Here is a 24,013-nt window from a genome sequence, read left to right as displayed (position 1 = left end):
GGTGATGAGAGACAGAGAGAGGGCAGAGACAAGGGTGGAGAAATGGGCAAGAACCAAATCAAGAGGGCCAGAATAAAGGGTATGAATATTATATTAAGGAAGTAAGGCTTCCAACAACAAATTCTTACCAGATACCAAACACTGTTCTAAACGTTTGTTAATTCCTTTTGATCTTCCATTATAGTAGGTCTTGGTATTATCCACAAAGAAATAAAGGTACAGAATGCTGGAAGTAACACCATACTAAGGGCAGAGCCAGGTTTGGAGCCCAAGCAATTAGGGTTTGCACTGGGTTGAATTGCATCTTAGTGCTGTAACAAAAATACCACAGACTAAATAATGCAAATAACCACCACTCATTTCTCACAGTTCTGAAGTCTGGGAAGTCCAACATCAAGGAGCCAACCAATTCAGTTCCAAGAGTACCTTCTCAGGGCCCAGAGAAAGGGAGTACGCATCCCTTCGCTTCCTTATCCTTTCAAGGGAACTACTTCCATCATGAGGGCCTGCCCTTATGACCTCACTTAAACCTAATTATCTTCTAAAGGCCCCATCTCAGATGCTATCACATTGGGGATTAGGAATACATATGAATATTGGGGGGGGCCACATTCAGTTGATAGCAAACTCTATCCCCTTCAAATTGAAATCCTAACCCCCAGTATATTAAAATGGGACCTTATGGGGACCCTGGGTGGCTCAGTGGGTTAAAGCCTCTGCCTTCGGCTCGGTTATGTTCCCAGGGTCCTAGGGTTCTGCTCCCCACCACCTGCCTGCTTCTTTGCCTATTTGTGATCTCTGTCAAATAAATAAATAAAATCTTTAAAAAAAAAATGGGAACCCATATGGAACCAGGATGATTGCACAGGCAATTAGTGACATTATCCTGGAGTAGAGTGGGTTCAGGTGTGCACATGGGGAGAGCACTACATGGGCAAACATAGAGGCTTGAGTTTACCAACCAAGGAATGCGAAATATTGTCCGTAAACCACCAAAAGCAAGAAGACACAAGCATGGAACAGATTCTCCCACACCTCCATCAGAAGGCACCAACCTCACTGACACCTTTTTGGACTTCCAGACCCCAGAATTGTAAAATAATAAATTTCTTTTTTTTTTTTTAAGATTTTATTTATTTGACAGAGAGAAATCACAAGTAGGCAGAGAGGCAGGCAGAGAGAGAGGGGGAAGCAGGCTCCCTGCTGAGCAGAGAGCCCGATGCAGGACTCGATCCCAGGACTCTGAGATCATGACCTGAGCCGAAGGCAGCGGCTTAACCCACTGAGCCACCCAGGCTCCCCTAAAATAATAAATTTCTGTTGTTTCATCCCCCAGTTTATCGTACTTCATTATGACGAACCTGGTAAATTAATGCAGGGCCCAAAACTGGCCTATCTAATTAGTATGTGACATGATCACATGATAGTTTCTCCAGAACTATGGGAGGGGTTTTAAAAAGGAAAATAAACTTGGCCATGTTTGCACTCTGTTCTGAAATCAGCCTGCTGTTACTTTTTTACCCAAAGTCCTCCATTAGTCATGACGATCATTGGCGTGGGTCCTGTATGTTTCTTAGGGGGAAAAAGTATGATGCCCCAAATTCTTTGCACTACAGCTCAAGTTAATGTCAGTATCTGTCCCCTCTATTTTTGAACAGGGACCTCAATGCAAAATCCTTCATTTTTATAGATCTATGATTAAACTGTTCAAAAAAGCAGTGTTTTATTTTTTTAATCTTTTTAAAAGATTGTATTTATTTTAGAGTTGGGGGATGTGCAGAGCAGAGGGAGAAAGAATCTCAAGCCAACTGCGCTGAGCACGAAGCCCGTCCTGGGGCCTCAATCTCAGGATCCGGAGATTATGATGGAGCCGAAATCAAGAATTGACCCCATAACCAACTGAGCCACCCAGGCGCCCCACAAAAGCAGAGTTTTATTGCTTCCTGCTTATAAATTCACTCTACTTTGACTTACATGGGCAAAAACAAAACATTGGAGACAAGTATTTTTTCTCCTTTTCCTTACTCTATTTGATGGTAAATGTAAAATCATGAAGTTTTAGGAGGGAGCATTCTTTGGTTTCCTTATTACAACTATTCATCTTTCTTTGGGGAAAGAGGGAGCCGACTCTTTTGGAAGACATTTCTCTGGAATATTTCTCTGGTGACTTGTAATCTAAAGCTGTTGAATTCAAGGAAAGTTTTAACCACAGTATTTAATCTTCTAGAGACATTTATTACATAGCTTTTTGTTTTGCCTTGTTTAATATAAACCACTAGAGAGATGTTTCCTGGTTGTGTCATTTCATAAACCAGAGTGTGAAGTAGAAAATCCCAGATAAGAAGAGGCCACTCCTCCTTCTGAATTCTGTCAGAATATCTGCATTCTCAAAGGGAACTAGAAACTTAAAACAGCGCCAATGAAAACATTAACATTAATAATAATAGTAGTAACAACACCAACAATGGTAAACTTCCACAGAGGAGGTATAGAGTAGTGATGATAAAGATACTTCTAGAATCAGACACACCTGAATTTTTTTGCAGCTCTTAGTCTTCCTAGCTACATTCTCTCTGAGCAAGTTATCTTCTCTAAACCTCAAATTCCTCATCTCTAAAATGGGGATATTAAATCCTTATTTCATAAGATTGTTGTGAAGATCAAAGAAGATAGCAAATGAAAAGGTCTTAGCACAATGTCTAGCACATAATAAATATTCACGAAATGTTAGCTTCTATTGTTATGAATAAGAATGCAATTTATGAAAGCTTATTACATGTCAGGGGCTCTAAGAATATTATCTCCAATCCTGATAGCAATCTTCAGGGTAATTATTGTTTGTCTCCACCTCAAAGATAAGAGTGAAATTGCTTATTCAAGGTCATTTGGCTAGGAAGCAGCAAAGCAGAGGTTCCCTCTGGTCTGAAAAAATATATCACATTGCAAATGAATACCTTCAAACTGACAGAAGAGCTACAATGAAAAGTCTCCCTCTAGGTCACTGTGTTTCGAGTTGGCATTTATAAAATCTGTAAGTCAAGATAAGGTTAAAGGAGAGTCTTTAGTAGAATATCTGATTTGATCAAAATCCATTTACTTCTTCAAGCTTCATCACAGAATTAACAATGAAACTTAGAATGGCATTGAATCACTGCACCCCACATATGAACCTTAGCAACCTGAAATCTGAAAATCTCTACATTCACAAGGGCTCTTCAGGTAAAGATTAACTAATCTCACCTCAAAATATCTGAGAGGGAAATTTTTCACTTCTGTGTTTGGGAATTCTAGAATCTTTCTAGCTTCAGGCATAGCTAGATCCAGGCTCTTTGCTCTCATCCCTTTCCCACACTGGCTCCATTTTTCAGCTCTGATCTGGCTTCCTCCTCATCTGCTGAAAAGAAATCGATGTATTGATATAAATCTCTTCCCACAACCTCAATACCTTATCCTCACACTTTAGTGACCCCAACAGATAGGCCTCTTTTTCATTCAACAACTGTACATTGGTCATCAATAAGAACTCTGTTTGGCCTACTTAAGTCACAGACTGTGGTCAGTTCTTTGAAGAAGTGGGTCCTTCAATAACATTGCAGTTATTTCCTATGGGTGCTATAATCAGTTATCACAAACTTGGCGGTTCGTGATAATACAACTTTATTCTCTCAGAGTTTTGAACGCTGAATGCCCAAAATCAGTCTCACTGGGCTGAAGTCAAGGAATTAGCAGGGTCTGGTTCCTTCTGGAGCCTCCAGAGGAGAATTTTTTTTTTCCTTGTCTAGCTTCTGAAGGCCACCTGCATTCCTTGGCCCAAACCCCTTCTTTAAATCATTCTAACCTCTTGCTTCCACAGTCACATGTCCTACTTCCTCTTATGTAGTCAAATATCCCTCTGCCTCCCTCTTCTAAGGACACCTGCAGTCATATTTAAAACCCACCTGGATAATCCAGGAAAATCTCATCTCAAGATTCTTAACTTAGTCACATCTGCAAAGTCCCTTTTGCCACAGAAGATAATATTAACAGGTTTTAAGGATTAGAACATGGTTGTCTGAGGGACCATTATTCAAAGTACCAGAAGCATAGTCCAGGAAGTTATGGCAACCAATGCAAACAAATAGTCATACCATCAGGCAAAGAAAGACACATTTTATAAAGAGAGAAACCAGATTATACAGAGAATGGAGAAACCATTTGCAGCTTCTGGGGTCTGACTTGGCTTCTGGACAGAAAATTGTAATAATGATGATAGCAAACATTTGTATTGCCCACTATGTGTCAGCTATTGTTCTAAGTGGCTTACTTATATAACTCAACTAATCTTCATAAAAAATCATACTCGTTTTATAGAAGAGGAACCTAAGGCACAAAGATTTGTCAAAGATCACTTTGAACTAGCACAGCTAGAACTTGAAACCAAGGTATCTGACTCCCAGGTACATACTCTTGACCATTTGAGATGTAACTTACACTATGGCAGGCTGTCATAGTGAGTAAACAGAAGGGTCCTACACAGAGAGAACAGAATGAAAAAGGCACAGAAACAGAAAAATAAGAAGCAGATTCAAACCAGTTGGTAGACTGGGTGGGACGGAGCATAGCAAGCCTAGGAGAAGTAGTGGGAGATCAAACTAGAGATCTAGCCTGAGGATAACGCAAAGAAGACTTTGAAACCATGGACAACCTCTGTGACTGGTGGGAGTCCTTTGAGACATTGGGCTTGAGGGGCCTTCTCAGAATTGTGCCTTGGAGGACTAATCTGAGAGCAAGGTAAACCTGGGCTGGAGGAAGAAATAGGAAGCTGCCCCCCTTCCTCTACTCTGAGGTACTTTGTATATCACAGAATGTGCCTGTGTGTCTTGCTCCCTTGAGAGTGACCCCTAGAGGGAAGTTGAGTGTATCACCATGCTGCATGTGCCAACAGATGATACAGAACCGCAAAACACAGCAGAGCCAGAGGACAGGAGGCAGGCAGTACGGATGCTGGGCTGCTGCTGGAAATAGTAGGAACATTTTAGAGTCAATTTAGTGTCTTTACCCATGTTTGTTGAAGTCTTTAAACATAACAAAAATTTTCTAGAAATTCGGGAGATATAGGAATATATATATATATATATATATATATTCAAATCTAGGTTCTGTCCTTTGCCTTGGTGGGGTCTTGGGTAATTAGTCAACACCCCAAGCTCTATGTCTTTAAAACACAGGGGCGCCTGAGTGGATCAGTTGGTTAAGTGTCTGCCTTCCGCTCAGATCATGATCCTAGGTTCCTGGGATGGAGTTCCGCATTGGGTTCTCTGCTCACAGGGAGCCTGCTGCTTCCTCAGCCTCTGCCTCTCTTTCATTCTCTCTATAAATAAATAAATAAATAAATAAATAAATAAATAAATAAATAAATAAATATCTTTTAAAAATAAATAAAATATAAATCAAATTATGTTACTAGTAATTGTTAATGTATAAGGTAAAAAGTTGTCTGGCTCCACTGTGGGATCTACTTTTCCTCATTTTACAGCTAAGGAAATTGAACCTCAGAGAAAAGAACGGATTTATCCAAAGCCATACGGTGGAAGGGTCTGGATTTGAAAGGACAAGTGCAAGATTCCAATTACCTGCCAATCTCACCAAGGGAAAATCAAGCTTCAGGGAAAGAGCAGGACAATTGTGACTACACAGGTGAGTGAGATGAGCTTCAAGAAGGATGCTCACAGGTCTTGGAGAAGCTCCAAAGCACAGATTTGATAACGCTGATACTCTTTGCCTCTCTGCTGGAGCACTCAAGCGCCAGCGGCAGGGAGGCCCCAGCCACGCACAGCTGGATGGAAACTTGGTCCCCGCCTAGCAACAGCCTCTGCATCCTTAGCAACCTGGGAGGGAGCAGCTGAAGGAGCCGGTGCAGTGATCGGCCTGACTCCGGAGCTCCTATCGCCTGTCCTGTTCCCCGCAGGCCACCGCAGTTCTCGATCCCCAAAAGTACCTCTGAGCTGCCTGAGTGGGGAAACACTTGCCTCAGCAGTAATGCCAATCCCCCTGTTCTATCTCAGGAAAGGGCTCAGGACTGATGCACAACTACTGGGCAGAGAGGGTACCCCACTGTCAGAAATTGTAGTTCCTAAAATTTCCAGACAACTTCAAAGAGGCTGCAGGTCCCCCTGGAGAGGGCTACCCACTCAGAGCATGTCTTTCTTTCCTGTAGACCACATACTAAGTGAAGCTGGAGTCCAGGGAAAAGCGCTGGTCTACCTCAGACCTGGGCACTAGAAACGGGTCTAGTCATACTTGCTGTGTGAGTTTGGTCAAATGATACACCTCTCTGGGTCTTTGCTTACCAATCTGCAAAACATTTGGATTAGAATGATCTCTGAAGAGCTTTCAGTCTGGGAAAGTCTCTGAAAGAGAGTGATCAGCCTGGGGCCAGGTTTATAGAACTTCTAAGTTGTCCTTAGCCTCAGACCTTTATAAGCACATAGTATTTATCTAGTACAGGTTCTCAACTTCAGATTCACCAGATTATTGCAGAAACACACAGCAAAAATAACAACAAAAATCCCTCTTTCCTATGCACAGCACTCCTTCAGATGCATTATCTTATTGGAGTCACCCTAAATCCCAGAAAGGAGCACTGGAATTATCCCAGTTTTGTAAGCAGGGAGACTGAGCAGTGAGAGCTGAATATAAGATCTTCATATAACCCAATAAAGCCCTGGTTTCCTCTCTGACTTCATGAAAATCCTATCTGGCATCAGGAAGGTAGCATCTCCAAATGACTCAGTAGACCTGTTTTGCAGATCTCTTGAGTGGGATTCCCAATTCTGGTCATTACTGATTCTATGCCATTGAGTAAGAGACATAACTACATTATGCCTGTTCCCTCAACTGTAAATCAAGAATTATAATAGTAGTTAAGAATATCTTATTATGCCTTTATTAAGAATGTCAAGTGAGATAACATAGGTAAAGCATTTGGTCCTGCTATTGTTTTTGTTAATACTGACAAGGATGCTAAACTGACTAATGGGAAATCAAGAGGAAGAAAGATTTACTTATTTTCCAGCCCAAGGATTTGAAAGGGCTTTGAGAAGAAGCATGCCTTCCATTTGGGAGACCCCCCCTGGATCAGAAGCAATGCATGAAACCCCAACTATTTATTTTTAAGGATAAAAAAATGTGGTGAAAATCATTGGAAGTAAACACTTTAGGTGCCTTCTAAAGAAGCCAAAGATGTAAGTTTACTGTTTGACAAATATCTGCTTCGCTGGGAAGATAATGAAGTCTGGGTCTTTTTTTCTTAATCTAGAAATTTACATTTTTAAAATGTTGTCCATGGGAAATTAAGTCATTAAGTAGTAACAGTAGAAATAAAATAGTGTTGATAACTTCCATGAGCCCTGTTTTCCTGATAATTTTCATCTTTTTAATTCCCCTTACTCTTTAATTACTTAGGCAGATTTCTCAAATTGATGAGGAATATGAACATTGAGACATTTATAACTATTAATGGGGTATTGCTGCAGCTTCTCATCACGTTTGTAATCTCCTATAGTAGGAATTTGGAGGGGGGAGGGGGAAATAGTGTTAGTCAATTTGTTATGGATTAAAGGAGTGGGATTAATAATGAATCATAAATTATATGATTTTCACTTAAGATTCTATACTCCTCCAAGGGAGGGCTTCTCAGAGCATAGCTAAAAGGTCTTTCTTCCCTTCAGGCTCATCACAGTCGTATTTGAGGGAGGACACTCAGGTATCTCTAAAATTCTCCAGATACTTGGCACAGAAGAGTATGACTAGGTCTCTCTTCCAGCATTTTGGTGGTTCACAAAAGAAAAGGAAAGCACCAGACCCATCTTTCATGTAGTAGCTGTTCCATTAGTAGCAGCAGTCAATAGCTTTTCCCACCTGAGATTATTTCCATAGCTTTTGCCTTTATTTCAGAAACCCACAGACCAAACAAATAGACAAGCAGAAAAGATCTGGCCTCACAGAACACAGGTGCAGAGAGTAGTGGATATCAAACCTGGCTGTCATCAGAAACATCCAGAAAATCCTTTAAGAATAAAGAGTTGGGGTCCAAACCAAGACCTACTAAATCAGGATCTCTGAAGATGAGACTATCCAGAACACTGCAGGGGAGTACAGGCTTAGCAGGGGAAATTGTTTTAACTCTCCACCATCACTGTTGTCAGACTAGAGAAATTCCAAAGTGAGTGCTGTAATGAATTAGTAATGTCTGTCCTGACACAGGAAGTGAGTTTTGCAGCCCATGAGTCCTGCATCTGAGATATCTATAGAGCTGAGAGATGTGGACTTCAATTCTGGTTCTTTGCCTTCCTGGCCTTTTGACATTGAGACAATATTTCTGGCCTCAGATCCTACCATCTCTCAAGTAAGGCTAAAACCCATATACCCAGTAGGGTTGTTGTGAAGACCAAATGAGAAAAAGTATGCAAAGCCCCTTTTCAGTGCCTAGTAGTATATGCAACATGCTCAATCCATGATTCTATTATTATGATTGAAGCATATCTTTCCAGGGATGTGAGATATTTAGTAAAAAAATCAAATCTCATTCTATGGAATGCTTGCCATCTCTTTCATATTCTGTGTCTGAGATGCAGTCTACCTCTGTGTTGTAGATGAGAAAACGAAGATGCTGTGATATAACCTTATAATAATCATAATTATAATAATAAGATCTTCTACCAAAGGCCCATGGTTCGTGAGGAATGTACTAGGATCTGTTTGGATGCTCTACTCAGTTCTCCTCCCATCCAGAAGCTGACATTGCTACTAGACTAATTCCATTCCCATCCAGGGTTCTTTGTTTAGCCTATTTGTTCCAAATCCTTTTTTTATTCCAGGAGTATCAGAATCTAATGTTCCTAAAGAGTTTGCTGGGGGAGGATCCTTGTCCTTTTAAATATGGAAGGGAAAATTCCCTCTATCTTATAAAAAAAGTGCCTTTTATTTTTTCTATTCTTTAAATTTCACAATCTAAGAAATAAAAGAGTACATTAGATTAGATACATAAATTGTGAAATAAAAGGCATAGTTCTATTTCTTCTGTGATAATGGTAAAAAAAAAGTTTAAAAAAATATCAAAATAGGTTGCTTCGTTTCTGTTTTCTCTGGGCTTGATGTTGCTATTGCTGGAATGACATAGGACCCCTGACATTCTTTGATAAATATTTCTGTATGGTTCAAAAACAAATGATTCTCAAAAGGGTTCTTATTGCTGAGGTAAGAACAGACCCACCACTATCATGTCATGTGTGTCCCAAAATCTGTCTCAGAACCATTTTAGTTGGGCTATCTCTGTAGCTTTCAGCCTGAGCCTCAAAAAAGCTTTTTCTATGGGTTGAATCTGTTGAGTCCATTAGTAAAATATCTATGCATGAAACATTAGTGAGGCTTTTTCTGCCCGTGGTATCTCAAACTCATTCTTAAGGAACTGAGAACATAATCTTTCAAAATGTCGGTAAGACCATTTTATGCCTCACCTCCCACCCCAGCTCCTACAACACAAATGCCCAGCACACCGGAGTTTGTGGGATATAATCCATATGGTCATCTTGCCTGCAACAACTAGAGGCTGGGAGGGAACCCAGGCATCAACAGTCAGGTCATGGCATCTTCTGGTATTATGATTCCAAACCCCCACAAACTACCAGATGAGCCACTGATGGCCTACATGAGGTACAGCAGAAAGGTCTGGGATCAAGTAAAATCTTCCAACCCTGATCTAAAGTTGTGGGAAATTGGCAAGATTATTGGTGGCATGTGACGAGATCTCACTGATGAAGAAAAAGAATATTTAAGTGAAGATGAAGCAGAAAAGGTAGAGTACAGTGAATCTATGAAGGGCTATCATAATCTCCCTGCATACGTTGCTTACATAAATGCAAAAAGTCATACAGGAGCTGCTTTAGAGGAAGAAAGTCAACAGAGACTCTCGTATGAGGAAGAGAACCTTACATGAGCATCCAGCCTGCTGAAGATCCAGATGGCTATGATGATGACTTTTCACTGAAGCATACGGCTACCACCCGTTTCCAGAGAAACCACCACCTCATCAGTGAAATCTGTAGTGAGAGGGTAGAGCCAGACGTTCTGTCAGTTGTCACAACAGCTAGTAGGCAGGTCCTTAAACAATGGGTTCAGTATTTAATGGTTCATCAGTGAAAACTAGAAGCTGAACTTCTTTAAATGGACGAGGGACACCAGAAAAAGAGGAAATTTCTGGAAAGCACAGATTCATTTAACGATGAACTTAAATGGTTGTATGGTTTGAAGTGGAACGGATATGGAAAAAATTGCCACTGAAATTTCACAGGAAGAGGAATGGGCTGGTGAAAGACAGGAGGAAAGGGAGAAAGAGGCCACAGAGCAAACTGGAATGCAGTCAGCATGGTTCCTGAGGGAGAGCAAGCTGTGAGTAAGACCAAGGAGAAGAAAGACCAACAAGAGGGAGCCTGGGTGGCTCAGTGAGTTAAGTCTCTGCCTTCTGCTCAGGTCATGATTTCTGGGTCCTGGGATGGAGCCCCACTTCAGGCTCTCTGCCCAGCAGGGAGCCTGCTTCCCCCTCTCTCTCTGCCTGCCTCTCTGGCAACTTGTGATCTCTCTCTCTCTCTCTCTCTGACAAATAAATAAATAAAAATCTTAAAAAAAAAAAAAAAGACCAACAAGAGCATCCCAGTGGAGACAGAGAAGACACACCTTGAAGAAGCACCAGAAAGACAACAGAATGGTGAAGAAGACACATCTACTCCTGATGACAAGGAGAGCAGGCAGGAGGGGGTGAGCAGGATGGCTGAGGAAGGGACCCGGGAGAGTAGCACCGGCTTAGAGAACAAGAGTGCAACAGCGGAGGAGACCAACAGACCCCACCCCAGAAGATGAGAAGAAAGAATAAATGTTGCCTTGTTTGATGTGTTCTAAGTACTTGCTTAAATGAAAAAAAATGTAAAAAGAAAAATCACAAATGAATAATGGATGAAAAACAGAAATCTTCCCATCTAACCACGTTTAGTTCATACTTCCCGTAGGATATTTGGAGAGGATGGAATAGGATGGCAGACCTGAATGTGACCTTCATGGTGTCAGTCAGGGTATTAATTTGCTAGGGCTGCTGTATCAAAGCTCCACACATGGGGTGCCTTAGACCACAGGGAAATGTATTGCCTCACAGTTCTGCAGGTGAGAAGTCTGAAGTCAAGGAGTTGGTAGAGCTGTGCTCCCTCTGCAGCTGCCCAGAAAGGAGAGCTTGTAGGTCTCTCTCTCTTCTTCTGATAGTTTTGTGCCTCATGGCAACATAACTCTAAAATTCATATGGCAGTCTCTCTGTATCTGTGCCTATGAACAAATTTCCCTTTCTATAAGAACGCCAGTCAGTTGGTTCGGGGGTCCATCCTATTCTAGTATGACCTCAATTTAACTAACTATATCTGCAATCACCTTATTTCCAAATAAGGTCATATTCTGAGGCCCATGGGGTTAGAACTTCAAAATATGAATTTTAGGGTTCAATTTAGCCCATAACAACTAATCTCCCATTTTACAGATGGAACAACTGTGAACTCTATTGGGCTTAAAGGGAGGCCAGTTACTAAGAACTAAGACTGGAGTCGAGCTCCTTTCTTCCTCTTTTCTTAATTTAGCCTGTACAGTTATCGACAGATGAAAGGAAAATACTCAATACCCAGTTAGTAGTCAAGTTCTCTACAAAGGAGATCAATCTCCAGGCTATAAAGAGTGAAACAAGTGTACCTGAGATTCACGACCATCATTTGCCTCTCAGATAACTCCACCAGACCTCCAACCTGCTCTTTCTCTCTTTCTCTAATCCACTTTATAAAGGCGTGCTCCCTAGAGGGTAACCTATGGACCACCAGCATCAGCCTCACCTGGGAGCTGGCTAGATGCAGATTCACAATCTGCATTTTTGTTAATTCCCAAGTGACTCCTGTGTAACATTCTAGTTTGAGACGCCCACTTCTCAACTATGGCCAGCATCATCTTCCTAAAACACAGATCTAATGAGATGCCACCACCTCTAGGCACAGATTTACCCCTCCCTCTCCCCCATAGGTTTCCACAGCACTGTTAAGGGACTGTTATACTCTGTGACAATTTCCTATGCATTTCTGGCTCCTCCATTGGACTATAAATCCCATGTGCACAACTGCACCCCAGGACTGAGTACAAAATCTGATACATATTGGGAGCCTAATAAATGAACTAGAGCAAGATGGATGCCAAGAAAAATAAAGATCTAGAAAGACAATACATAGTTGCTTTCAATCCAAGTCTAAAGGCCCACGTTGCTAAAGTTGCATGCAGATGTTACCAGGGGACCCTGAGGAGTCATCTTTGATGATAGCTCATGGAAAGCAAGATAATACCAACTGAAAGGAGACAAATATTCCCATTTTCTAAAAGGAGATAAAAGTAGGTAATAAAACCACAAAACTTGAAGCTTGTGGGCAATCCCTGGCAAAACTGCAGGCCAAAGAATTAATATATTCGTTGTGAAAACAAAAACAAAAGTGATGGACACTAAGGTTGGCAACACGTTGACTAAAACCAGATTATGCTAATACAGTGGTGACTGAACAATTGATGTCAACATTCTGTGTTAGAGGCGGAGAGGCTGAGTGGATTGGTGTGGGGCCCTGTTTTTAGTCATTTTTAATCCATAACTGAAACCACTTCAGTAAACATGTAGGTTTACTTAGAGGAATGCTGAAAAGCCTTGGCAGGAAAATGAGCTAAAACCAAAAAAAAAAAAAAAAAATGAAATCAACGGAGATATACGCAAAGTCTGTCCTCAGGTAAGAGTGCATGTAAATGATCATATGGAATAAAAGTTTGGGTTTACTTGCTGCAAAAGACTAGAAAATCTATCTGTCAGTCTCTGTTTCCAATTCCTGGCATGGAGCTCTTAGAACCCTTGCAGTTTCCCAAGAGATAAGAGCACCAGGTGCATCTTTTGTCCTAATATTTGGTCTTTAACCCTGGTTCCTGACACAAAGCCCCTAAATACCTTGGAATTTCCTGTCTCTACTCCCCTGAGGATAATCCCATAGGGATGGAGAGCTCTGGAGAGTTAAGGATGGAGGCTGGTCACCAGAAAGACCAAGCCATGATTACAAACTTAGAACTTTCAGCTCTACCCTCTACCCTCTGGAAAGGGGAGAGGGGCTGGAGATTGAGTTAATGATTAAGCATAACTACATGATGAAGCCTCCCTAAAAATCTCAACTGTATGAGGTTCAGAGTGTTTCCAGGTTGCTGAACACATCTATGTGCTGAGAGGGTGGTATGCCTGGAGGGGCCATAGATGCTCCACACCCCTTCCCACATAACTTGCCCTATGCATCTCTTCCATTTGGCTATTCCTAAATTATATCCCTTTATAATAATCAGTAATCTGGTAAGTAAACTGTTCTGAGTTCTGGGAGCTGCTCTAGCAGATTCATCAAACCCAAGGTGGGGTTGTGAGAATCCTATTTTATAGTGGGTCTATCAGAACCACAGGTAACAATCTAGACTTGTGACTGATGTCTGAAAGGGGTGGGACAGACTTGTAGGATGGAGCCCTGAACCTGTGGGGTCTGTGCTAAATTAGGTAGATAGCTTCAGAATTTAATTGCATTGTAAGGATACCCAACCGGTGTTGAAGAATTGTTTGGTATGGGGAAACCCACACACATTTGGTGACTGGCTGTATGTGGTAGTCGTAGAGAGTAGAGGATAAAATGGAGTGTTTTTTCCTTTATATTTCTGTTTGTGCTCAGCATGAGCTGAGAGCATCCACAGGGAAGGATGCGGGTGGCCCAATTATTCAGAACTGGATACATCCCCTGTGCAATACTGCACCTCCATTTGCATGCATGCCATAATTTAGGAGGGACCCTGCCACACTAGAAGTGTGGATGCTAAAGGTATAGCATGATAGAAGATCCAGGGTATGAATTGTGGCATAGGAGAACATTTACAGAATCTGGGGATTGAGTTGCTAAATAAAAAAGGAATTGGATCCATTTCAAGAAATTCCTGTGAGTAGAGATGCTTCCAGTGAATAAAGCTGGCTTCTCTAGTTCCTTCCAGTGCCAAGACTCAATGACCCAAAGCCCTTCATTCTAGTTACACTGCTGTTGGTATAGTATTGTCATGTACAGGGGAAGTGGGTTGCAAATTTTTATAGGAAAGGGTAGCAAATACTTGTAATAATATGTGTTGATATTGATAGCCTAGAAATATAAAATTTTGGTATTTTCCCACATGACTATCCTGGAGCCTGTCATTTTTTGGCCCCTCAAAGCCCTTCATATTAATACATTATTGTTTCCCTTTCTTGAACTTTTTAAAAGCACTAATGTTAACAGTTTTATAAATTAATGCATATATGGAATTCCATCATCATTCCTTCCAAAAGCATTAATTGAGCACCTACTGAGTGCCAAGCCTTAGGAATACAGCAGTATACCTAAACTTCTAAATGATATACCTAAACTTCTAATACCTAAACTTCTAATGATGGGAGACAACATAGCAGACATATGAATAATGACTGTTTAACTGAGCATAGTGCCATGAAGAAAAATAGAGGAGGATCATAAAGGGATGTTGAGTCACAAAAGGTGTTCCCAGAAGGCCTCTGAGCAGGTTATTAGTTAGCAGTGAACTGGCTAAGATTGGCCCTAATTTATCCAGGTGGGCATGGTTCGCCAGATTCCAACTTCCCATATAACTAGCAGTTCTAGTTTCTTCTTCCTGCTCCTATCTCAGAAGAAGAGGCTGCAACTTCCCACAGCCCCAAGTTCTTTAAATATTAGACATCTGGCTTTCCTAGCAACTGCTGTACACAGCACCTGCTGCAAACAGCACTTAAATTGACCACCTGGAGCCCAAACAGATTTTTTTGTACAAGGCTGCCTTATGCTCACTTCACAAAAAGTGAGACTGTGTGGTTTTCCAGAAGCACAGTACTCAGAGATCAGGGCACCCATGTAGCCACCACTATCCTGCCCTGGAGGTTCACCCTGTCCCAAGTGGCACCACAGGTATTCACCATGATCCTGGTAGAAAGTAAACCATGCAGATCTCTGAAGAAAGAGCATTGTGGGCAGAGGGAACAGTGAATAGAAAGCCTTTGTGACATTTAAGAAGGAGCAAGGAAGCTAGTGTTGGTACAGCCGAGTGCACAAAGTGGGAGGGGATAGGAAATGAGGTCAGAGAGGCTAGCAGGACTCAAGATCACGGGCCATGTGGACCATGGTAGGAACTTAGAATTTGTTCTATGTAGAGTGGGAAGCCGTTGGAAAATTGGGAGCACCATAAAGAATAGTTCTGGCTGCTGTGTGGAGGACAAGTTGGAAGAGACATGAGTAAAGAGAGAGAGATCATTTAGGGATTCATGATGGTAATCTATGCAGGAGATTGTAGCAATGACCAATTATAACCTCTATGTAAAACCTGGATAAAAATTTGTGATTTATTCTTTTTTGAAAAGAAATAACTGATCATAATGCCTTATCTTTTTTTATTGTTTTTCTTGCTATATAATCTACATACTTTAATATCCATGAACTCAATCTTTCCTTAAAACAGAGCAACATCAGAGCACACACTATTATATCCATTTTCACAAGTTCACGATGGAGTATTATGTTAAAATCATATGTCTCATGCCTTTTTACTGCAGAAAGCTGTTTCTTTATAATCTCCTACAAAGGGTTGCAAGACATAGGCATGAAACCTACAATAAGAGTATATGGAAGTACGTAAATGAATGCCAAATCAGTGTTGTAAAAAAAAAAAATAGGCCCCCATTAATCCTAAATTTTAGAGACTATGAAATAAAAGTTGTTATTTTACCATTTGAAATCCTATATTTTAAAAAATAGAATAAAAAGTAAACAGAAAAAAACACTATTTACAATACAGGGGAAAAATTAATCCTCTTAAATGTGTGAGGTACTCCTGCAAATCAGTAGGAAAAGGAAGAGCAGCCCAATTTCACAAAGTGACAGATCTATGTGGGCAATTCACAAAAGAAGAAATAAAAATGAACACTAGATATGTGTGTGTGAGGGGGTGGGGGAGATTCAATCTGGGACTAAAAAAAAAAATTAAACAGCAACTAGACATTATTTTTACCAATAAAATCAGAAATATTTTTGTAGCAGAGATATCCAGGGTTGATGAGAATTTAGAAAAAAAGTACTCGTATGCCACTGGCTTTTTTTTTTAAAAGATTTTTATTTATTTATTTGACAGAGAGAGAGGGATCACAAGTAGGCAGGGAGACAGGCAGAGAGAGAGGGGAAGAGAGAGAGGGGAAGTTGGCTCCCCACTGAGCAGAGAGCCCAATGTGGGGCTCAATCTCAGGACCCCAAGATCATGACCTGAGCCAAAGGCAGAGGCTTAACCCACTGAGCCACCCTGGCATACTGCTATCGGCTTTTAAGTATATTTATCAAAAGCCTTAAAAGTACATGTAGTTTGTGATGAACACTGGGAGTTGTACCTAAAGTGATGAATCACTAAATTCTACTGAAACCGATATCACACTATATGTTAACTAACTAGAATTTAAATAAAATCCTTAAATAAGTGTATGTACTCTGGCATAAAACAGCTCTATCCATGAACCATTTCTGTAGAAACAATTATAGATGGATATATGGTTTGGTTTCAAAAATTTACGTAATAATGTACACACCCGCTAGTAGGAAATAGATGACCTAATTCAGAGGAGGATGACTCAGAAAGAGTTTGTTTATAAGAGTAAGAGAAATGCACCAATATAGCAGGAACTGTGGACCAGCAGAGGCAAAGTTGGACAGCCCCCTGCAATGTTGTCGAGGAGGGACACTCTGTAGAGGGACCCTCTGTAGCTCAGGCTGCTTAGAGAAATGTAGTGACCTTTGAGCAAGAAACACAAGAAGTTTAAGGCAATGTTGCACGACAGAGCCATCTTCTGCCAGGGCTACACATTGGCCAAAACCAGCCAGAATCAGAAGGCATGAGAGGAGATCTTTAGTCCACACAGATCAGCTTTCTGGGGTAAGGAAGACTGCAGGGAGCTAACACAAAGGAACATGTCCAACAGGGCAGCAATATTTAAATGAGTAAACATTGGGGAAACAGTAAATGTTCAACAAAATAGGACTAGTTAAATTAACTCTTCTATCTGCATGCAATGAAACACTAGTTACACATATAGAATGTTCTCACAGAGACTAAGTATCGATGTGTAAGGATATCGGCATTATATGGTGGACTGGAAATTCTTTTAAAAGATTATAAAATGGTATAATTCTAGTTTGGTTTAAAAGCAAAACAAAACAAGTTCTTGTGTGTCTAGGCAGAAATTTTCTATAATGAAATAATGTAACACCTAGCCACATTTAGTTTAACCACTTATAATTTTGAGAAATCACAGATTTATATTTATATAGTACACTTTTTTTAGAACTTATTTTTTTTTAGAACTTATTTTTTTAGAGCAGTTTTAGATTCACAGCAAACTTGAGAGGAAGGTACAGAGATACCACATACACCCTTTGTCTGGATTTTTGCATCATCTCCTCAATTATCTGCAGCCCCCACTGAAGTGATACATTTGTTACATTTGAAGAACTCACATTGGCTCAGCATGATCCCCTGAAGTCGATAGTTTACATTAGGGTTCATTCCTGGGGTCCTTCATGCTAAGGTTTAGGACAAATGTATAGTAGTAAGTATCCATCATTATAGTAGCATACAAAGTATTCCCTGCCCTAAAAATCCTGTGCTTCATCTATTCATCTCTTTCCTCCTTCCCTATAGTATGCTTTTTAATTCAATGATATCCCGATACCCCTAGTTCAACCTAATTAAACAAAGTAAAATAGCAATAATTATTACTCCCCATTCCCATAGACCATGTGGATGTATCCAGAGGGTAGTTTAGGAAAAGAACTGTTTGTGCTACATCCTCTCACAATATGGACAGAAGTCCTGGCTCAGAAATTGTGCCTTAAAGCACTTGAGATAATTGGGGGAAAGGTAAGCCAGTTGCACAATCACTTTGCTTAGAGTTGCAAAAGCAGAACAGGCTAGATTGCTGTGCAAAGGACATTAAATTTCAAGCTGATAAAGACTGGCTCAAAGATTTAAAGGCAGCACAGTCTGCAAAACTCTTGGGTATAAGCCATCTGAGGACATCATGATGAGGTGATGTTTGGTTTTTTTGTTTTTGTTTTCTTTTCTGTAAAATGAAGGAAACAGATTCTGAAGAATTGTGCTTAATCAGAGCAGGTTTTGATACTGATTAACCTGCGTTGGTTTTTTTTTTTCCAATTTATTTATTTTCAGAAAAACAGTATTCATTATTTTTTCACCACACCCAGTGCTCCATGCAAGCTGTGCCCTCTATAATACCCACCACCTGGTACCCCAACCTCCCACCCCCCCGCCACTTCAAACCCCTCAAATTGTTTTTCAGAGTACATAGTCTCTCATGGTTCATCTCCCCTTCCAATTTACCCAAAAGCACATACCCTCCCCAATGTCCATAACCCTACCCCCCTTCTCCCGACCCCCCTCCCCCCAGCAACCCACAGTTTGTGATAGGGAGGGAGACAAACCATAAGTGACTCTTAATCTCACGGAACCTGCGTTGGTTTTTAAAGAGAGTGACTTCTAGAACTCCTATTCACGGTTACTTGTAAAATACAAGGTGGTCAGTTAGGTTACATCATCTCTTTTTACCTATTTAAATAAACTTTCCTCAGTTCTTATGTACTACAAACTTTGATCTTTTGAACTTTAGTTTTGCCTATCAATAAAGAAAGTTCCAAGATTCCAGTGGCTTTCTTATACACTTACAATGAAAATACAGAAAGGGAAATTAGAGAATCGATTCCATTTACTATAGCACCAAGAACCATAAGATACCTGGGAATAAACTTAACCAAAGAGGGAAAGGATCTGTATTTGAGGAAATACAGAACACTAATGAAAGAAATTGAAAAAGACACAAAAAGATGGAAGACCATTCCATGCTCTTGGATCGAAAGAATAAACATTGTTAAAATGTCTATACCTCCTAGAGCAATCTATACTTTTAATGCCATTCCGATCAAAATTCCACTGGCATTCTTCAAAGAGCTGGAGCAAATAACCCAAAAATTTGTATGGAATCAGAAAAAAACCCCAAATTGCTAAGAAAATGTTGAAAAACAAAAATAAAACTGGGGGCATCACGCTACCTGGTTTCAAGCTTTACCACAAAGCTATAATCACCAAGACAGCATGGTACTAGCATAAAAACAGACACATAGACCAGTGGAACAGAGTAGAGAGCCCAGATATGGACCCTCAACTCTATGGGCAAATAATCTTCGACAAAGCAGGAAAAATATACAGTGGAAAAAAGACAGTCTCTTCAATAAATGGTGCTGGGAAAACTGGGCAGCTATATGTAGAAGAATGAAACTCGACCATTCTCTTACACCGTACACAAAGATAAACTCAAAATGGATAAAAGACCTCAACGTGAGACAGGAATTCATCAGAATCCTAGAGGAGAACATAGGCAGTGATCTCTTTGATATCAGCCACAGCAACTTCTTTCAAGATATGTCTCCAAAAGCAAAGGAAACAAAAGCGAAAAGAAACTTTTGGGACTTCATCAAAATCAAAAGCTTCTGCACAGCAAAAGAAACAGTCAAAAAAACAAAGAGGCAACCCATGGAATGGGAGAAGATATTTGCAAATGACAGTACAGACAAAAGGTTGATATCCAGCATCTATAATGAACTCCTCAAACTCAACACACACAAATCAGACAAGCATATCAAAAAATGGGCAGAAGATATGAACAGAGACTTTTCCAATGAAGACATACAAATGGCTATCAGACACATGAAAAAATGTTCATCATCACTAGCCATCAGGGAGATTCAAACCACATTGAGATATCACCTTACACCAGTTAGAATGGCCAAAATTAACAAGACAGGAAACAACATGTGTTGGAGAGGATGTGGAGAAAGGGGAACCCTCTTACACTGTTGGTGAGAATGCAAGTTGGTGCAGCCTCTTTGGAGAAGTGTGGAGATTCCTCAACAAATTAAAAATAGAACTTCTCTATGACCCTGAAATTGCACTACTGGGTATTTACCCCAAAGATACAGATGTAGTGAAAGTTCCAATATTCCAAATGAAAGAGCACTCCTTCTGAACTCAGGTGATGCGGGAGGTGTTTAGAAAGGAGACAGCACTCTACTTTATGACTAACATAAAATTATCATTTGTCAAAGGCTGAGAGAGGCTCTGTGCTAAATATTTTATATATCATATTTTGATAAGAATTATTTTTCTAACATCACAGAGTAGAAATTAAAAATTAGAGATGTGAAATAAATTGCCAAAGGGAAATGACATTTGGAGCTAGGATTCAGAATCAGGTCCATGAGACAGATAGTCCATGTCCTCAACTTCTATACTAATAGTGATTATAATTACGGGCAAATTTTGCACAATTATGGAAAAGATTTCTTTTTCTTTCTCTATGCTGTTCTTTCTCAAACTTTAGTGTACACAGGAATCATTTGACATGTTTGCTAAGAATACACATTTTTTTGTCCTGTTTTCAGAAATTCCAACTCAGTGAGTTCGGTGTTATCCAAGTTTGTGTTTTATTACCCAGCACCCTGCATGATTATGACCCCCTTGGGTGGTCTGAGGTTCAAAGGTTAGAAATCACTGTCACTTTCTCCAAGTCCAAGCACTTCATCCAATCTGGAGTATTTTTCTACCTCTCATTTCCTCTTTCAACTACATTTTGTATGTCAGTTCCTTGGTGAAAGAAGATTCCAAAGTGAAGTAAGCATTTCTAAGAGAATCATTCAAAACATGGAGGGGAGAATATTGAGGAAGCAAGGCCTGTGCACTGTCTCCTGTTTCAATTTTTGGACTTTTGACTTTTGTCATTTGCAACTTGACAATTGCATCCACCACCTCTTGAGACACATCCTTCACCTTTGGACTAAAACACATACAATGTAATATCTATCAACTAAATAGCCACTTTCTATTAGTTTAACTCTGTCAGCGCTGATCATAATTCCTTCAAAACAATCTGTATAATCTTGTGGTTTTTGCCTTTTAAAGCTTGCACTTTCAACTTGCAGTTTGAAGCACACTTTCAATTTTGGTCAACCCTGTGTCTCTGAGATTGCAGTCCCTCAAGACCCCACACCAATGTTTTTGCCTGCTTTCTAGCCTCTTCCTCTTGGCCAGCACCTTCATAGAAACATTTCCATCCTCTTTAAGCAGATTTGGTTTGAAATTCCTCTATGATCTTTTTACATCCTCTATTTGTTTTTCAGTTATCACACTATTTTTTTCATAAACTTGAAGACAAAATAGTCCACTGGATGCCAATACAACATTGACCAATAAAGTAGTAATGCACAGCTGAAGGACAAGTCAGATAGAAGGAAATATCCATGGTGTAAATATACGTCTAATGCTGTAGAACTGCGTGTTTAAGTGAAGAAAGAAGGACGCAAATGAGTAGGTGTGCTTGGGTATCACTTTCTAAGAGCTAAAAGTACTTCCTACCAAAGCAGAATTGTTGATTGGATGGGTTGCTAATTCTGTGTATAAAATAACCCTTTTATTTTATTCTTCCCTGAAAAAGTATACTTTGGTTATTTTCATTGGTTTCAGAATTTGGCTCAGTGTTTTAAGGAAAGAAATGAGATACGCTGTAAATATCTTTGGGAACATAATGAATTCCTTGCGCCTGGGAAGTTTACAAACCAAAGTTGAATGTCAGCCACTTAAGTGTTCCAGAAGGGGACTTTAAGTCTAGCTGGGAAGATAGACTAGATGGCTTTATATATGTTTTCTTTATTAACACTTGGATAAAAATCCTATTGTTTAAAACAGACAGTCTGTATATTATGGGTATAAAATTGAGGAGTAATGCAGAGGAAGGGGCATATGCTTTAGATCCACACAGATCTAGCTGTGAATCCAAGATCTCTACTTGCAAGGTGGCCTTGAGTAATGTACTTAACCTCTCTGACCGTCCATTTTATCATCGGCAGAATATAGTAATATCTAATATCTTTAACAATATTATTAGAATAACATGAAAGAATTTATGTAAATTTATATGCGGTATCTGACACAGAAAAGCATTTAGAATGTTAGCTCATATAATTCATTGATGAAGAGATGATTCTGGTATAGGTTTGGGAGTTAAAGTACTTTAAAAATCTTTCTGAAGACTAAATTTCTATGATAATAATATATGGTATAGCTCTCTGGAATTTATAAAAAAAAAAGAAGAAGAAGAAGAAGAAGGAGAAGAAGGGGAAAATAAAAGCCTCACACTTCATCACAATAACATTTGCTACATTAACACAGACTTCACATTTCAGCTTCCCCATGGAGTTTGGTGAGATTTTCAGCTGCGCTCCCCTCCCCAGTCCCATTTTATATTTTTATTTGGTTGTTGTCTTTTTCAAAAAGGAAAGTCTGGTTGTGTTGATTATCTGCTATTACTTCCAAATAAGAACATGCTTTCATTTACTGAAATTAGATCCCCATTCACTGCGTTGGCACGCTCAGGACTGTCTTCTCCAGAGGGTTGGAGGCCTGTTAGATGGCGCACAGTTGGAAATCGGTGGCACTGAGTCGCTGCCAAGGCTGGCAGACCTTTAAGATGGCATCTGGTGACCTTTTTGCTGAGCCCCCCGGGTCCTCCATTTGAGATTTGATGTTCTCGGCAGGGGTGTAATCCAAATCAAATGTGAGATCTGGTGAGTTGGAGTCACAGGGGAGGTAGGCCTTCGGGCAGACGATGCTACCAGACGCCCTTGCAATGTTTCTTTCTAACCCTGAGCCTCTGAGCTGTGGTAGAGGGTGGCACTGTAGGGCTGGTTTGCAGGAAGAGCCCAGTGTGACAGGAGACAACGGAACAGTTTTCGCCTCATTTATTTATCATGCAGCAATACAGTAATCCTCTCTAATTGCTGTAGTTCTGGGATGACACTAAACTCTTCACAGCATCCCGAAGTGCAGCAGCTGAGGACAGAAGTCCCTATGAAGAAGCTAGCTCTGCCTTGCTTCCAAGAGAGTGTTGGTGGCATTTTTTTTCTTTCTTCTGAAATGGCAAACTCCTATTTCCAGTACTTCAGGTAGATAGTACACAAGTCTAGAAGAAAGAGCTAGGAGTGTGTGAAAAGCATAACAACCAACGCGTGTTGACACATTGTTTGTGCTAACAGGCACATGCCATTTCTCAGTTGGGGAGTCATTTCATGATAATTTTAAAGTACTATGTATGTTGTATTTTGCTTTTTGATTTTTGTTTTTTTAAACCAGCTTTTACTTTGAACAGATTTAACAGGTTATTTTTGGTTTTACATCTCCTGTGACTGTTTTAAAAGGCAGGCAGATACATTTCACGTTTCTCGGGGAATTCTATCCTGAGACTGTTCACAAAAGGATTCCAAGGTGATTAAAGCAAAGTTGATCGCCTTCAGCCTGAGGAGTTAACTCTCAGCCCCAAACCCATCTTTGCTTTTAAATTTGCACTTCCTCCTCCTGTCCCTTCTGCTCCTCATATAATATAAACATCCATGGATTCTCTCTGGACCCTACTACCACTATGTGGGCATCTCAGTGCAGTCAGGCCAACTTAGGTTTAAATTCTAGTTCAGCTTCTGAAAAGCCATGTAAATTGGACAAATCACATAAACTCTCTGAGTCTTCATTTCTTCATCCTAAAATGAAAGTAATACAAGCACTTACCTATAGGGGTGATCTGAAGATTAACGAACTAGTAGTGTATGTTGAGTGGTTATAATGGGATTGTCATGTATTTAAATGCTCAGTAATATTATTTTTGCAACCATTGCAAATCATAGTTATTTCTCTTTTATTTATTTACTTACATATTTATGTATGTATTTATTTTTTATTAGAATTCAGTATTATATTATGTTGG

At 40.0% G+C, this 24,013-nt stretch overlaps 1 protein-coding gene and 1 pseudogene across 1 annotated transcript in view; both read left to right on the top strand.

The window, feature by feature from the left end:
* Positions 1 to 968: 968 nt before the first annotated feature.
* The window catches only part of C2H1orf87 (chromosome 2 C1orf87 homolog), a 92,888-nt gene continuing 69,843 nt past the window's right edge, over positions 969 to 24,013 (top strand). Inside the window, 4 exon segments of the mRNA XM_044236768.1 lie at positions 969 to 1,093; positions 3,107 to 3,219; positions 4,351 to 4,436; positions 7,165 to 7,223. Of these exon segments, the coding sequence (XP_044092703.1) occupies positions 969 to 1,093; positions 3,107 to 3,219; positions 4,351 to 4,436; positions 7,165 to 7,223 (383 nt within the window).
* On the top strand, positions 9,470 to 10,909 carry LOC122898719 (annotated as a pseudogene).

The sequence above is a fragment of the Neovison vison genome, chromosome 2 (genome assembly GCF_020171115.1).
Source record: "Neovison vison isolate M4711 chromosome 2, ASM_NN_V1, whole genome shotgun sequence".
In the NCBI taxonomy this organism is placed as follows: Eukaryota; Metazoa; Chordata; class Mammalia; order Carnivora; family Mustelidae; genus Neogale; species Neogale vison.
The sequence above is the reverse complement of the archived record's forward strand: the minus strand, read 5'-3'. Positions and strand labels throughout refer to the sequence as shown.